General features: G+C 51.9%; 1 protein-coding gene across 1 annotated transcript in view; it reads left to right on the forward strand.

Annotated features, from left to right (window-relative positions):
• The first annotated feature begins 1,821 nt into the window (after positions 1–1,821).
• Positions 1,822–2,492, forward strand: part of Daglb (diacylglycerol lipase, beta) — a 47,994-nt gene continuing 47,323 nt past the window's right edge. The window contains exon 1 of the mRNA XM_013023396.1: positions 1,822–2,006. Within this exon, the coding sequence (XP_012878850.1) occupies positions 1,912–2,006 (95 nt within the window). The 5' untranslated portion in view covers positions 1,822–1,911. The remainder of the gene's footprint in view (positions 2,007–2,492) is intronic.

A 2,492-nucleotide genomic window follows, 5' to 3' on the forward strand; every position in this document is an offset into this window, starting at 1 on the left:
CATTAGCACAGGCTTGAATGAAGAGGTTAAGAATCTCCTTTGTGTAGGGGAGTTGGGTATGGCTGCACACACTTGCAATCTCAGCAATCAGGAGGCTGAGGTGGGAGGATCATGAGTTTGAGGACAGTCTGGACTATGCAGTAAGACCCTGTCTAAACAACCCCCCCTACACACACTTCTAAGTAATATTCCCAACAGAGGAAGAAGGAAATGTAAAAACTCTGAGAATTAGCCCAGGGCCAGTGGCTCATGCCTGCAATCCTAGCTACTCAGAAGGCTGAGATCTGAGGATGGTGATTCAAAGCCAGCCCAGGCAGAAAGTCCATGCGACTCTTATCTCCAATAAACCACTAGAAAACCAGAAGTGGCGAAGTGGCGCTGTGGCTCAAGCGGTGGAGCACTCGCCTTGAGCTGAAGAGCGCAGGGACAGCGCCCAAGCCCAGAGTTCAAGCCCCACTACCGACAAAAAAAAAAAAAAACTCTGAGAATGAGCTTGATGTATTTGAAGGAGAAGCAGCACAGGCAATAGAGAGGAGGAGGACAGTAGTAACCCTAATAGATAAAACCAGAATTATAAAATTTTAAGGTGAGTCTGCCAGGGAAATGTCTCTTAGAGGGTTTGGAGTATATTTTATGCCCAAGAACACACCAATTCCTAGGCAAAATAAGACCAGGCCTGACAGTTCAACAGTGTCACCCAGGGTGCTGTAGGGCGATGAGGAAGAGCCATTGTGGAAACCAACATAGGCAAGAGAAGATAGAGGCTCAGGCCAGGATGGGAGAAAACCCAAATAAAATAATTTTCTCAATCAATATTAAGCATCAAGCCCAATGCCACTGGCTCACACCTGTTATCCTAGCTACTCAGGAGGAGGCTGAGATGTGAGGATCACAGTTTGAAGCAAGCTCAGGCAGACCCTTATCTCCAATTAGCCAGCAAAAATCCAGAAGTGGCTCAGGTGGTAGAGCATCAGCCTTGAGCAAATAAAGCTCAGGAAAAGCCCCCAGACCCCAAATCAAGCCCAGGACTGGGACAGACAGACAGACAGACAGACACACACACACACACACACACACACACACTATAAGCATTGAGGTGTTTTACTCAAGATTTAACAAACATATTTTACCTTTAAGACTTAGAAACTATATTTTGCCATTAAGATGAAGTGTTAGCAAGTGTGCTTTTGGACGATGTCATCCCTCCCTCCCCCCAGTTTTTCCTTCCCATCTCACCCACAGATTGTATAGTTCATTCTCAACATAGTATCTACAGAGTACCATGGCTACATGTGTTCACCTTTTGTCCCTCCATTTCTGTGCTTCCCCTTTTACCCCCCCCCAAAAAAAAAGGAATAAAGAAAAACCTCGTTTCCATTGGACTTTGTTTCGATAAATATACATTGCGCCTTTGTGTTCCTCCCCTCTGGTCTCACTGTGTGTGAAAGCCTGGAGTCCTGTGTAATTTATCACATCCCTGTGTTTTGTGAGTTTCGCTCCTCCATTCCTAGCAGACGAATCTTGTCGCCCTCTGGAAGTGTCAGCCCCAGGCATGAGCCCCAGACCCGCCATTCGTAGCCCTGTGACAGCAGTCCCCCCTTTAGAGGCTTTATCTATAAAGCTCAAGTCTCACCAGAATTGTTTCACAGTGTGCAAAAAAGGGAGGGGGGGGAAGGTTTCTAACGCGCACGCGCAGAAGGTGACAGCGTGGGCGGGACCAGTGAGCGTACGTACGCGCGCAAGAGCCCTAGCCCGGCCAAAGTGAGCATGCGCGCATAGCTTCACCTTCTTACGTGCGCCTGCGCGGGCTGGCGCCGGGGGTTTGCCGGCCAAGTCTGGAAGGCACTCGGGGGCTGCAGGCTGCAAGTGGTGCGCGCGCCGGTGATTAAGGCCGTGCGCGGCGGGGGCACCATGCCGGGGATGGTGCTCTTCGGCCGTCGCTGGGCCATCGCCAGCGACGACTTGGTTTTCCCTGGGTCCTTCGAGCTGTTCCTGAGAGTGCTGTGGTAAGCGGTAAGGGGTGGTGGCGCGCGGTCCCCACAGACGGCGATAACAAAAGTCACCAAGTTCCTTAAGGGCGCGCCCACCCTCGTCCCGGGTCGTCGCCCCCATTTCTTCACGGGTTGGCAGTCGGAGCTCAGGGGTGGGGAGGTCGTGGCCCGCTTGCCTCGGCCGCCGGGGCGCTCGCGCTGCAGCGCGCGAGCTCAGCCCGGGATGCGGCGCGGAGCCCTGGCACGGGAGCGCCCGCGCGTCATCGCCATCCGAAAGCCATGGCCTCGAGCTCTCCTCCGTCCTTTCTGCCATCTGCATCGTGCCGTCGCTGCTCAGGGGAGAAAGACATAATAGTTATTGTTTTTTTTTTCTTTCAAAGACCAAGTTGGGCAATGATGCCATTTGCTGTTATTCTTGAGCCAGTGGGGGGCTGGATTTCACGTGCAAGCGGTGGGGAGGATGGATGAGGGTGTGGCAAAGATTATATTTCAAAAAAAAAA

This window comes from Dipodomys ordii, unplaced genomic scaffold (assembly GCF_000151885.1).
Source record: "Dipodomys ordii isolate 6190 unplaced genomic scaffold, Dord_2.0 Scaffold68, whole genome shotgun sequence".
Taxonomy (NCBI): Eukaryota; Metazoa; Chordata; class Mammalia; order Rodentia; family Heteromyidae; genus Dipodomys; species Dipodomys ordii.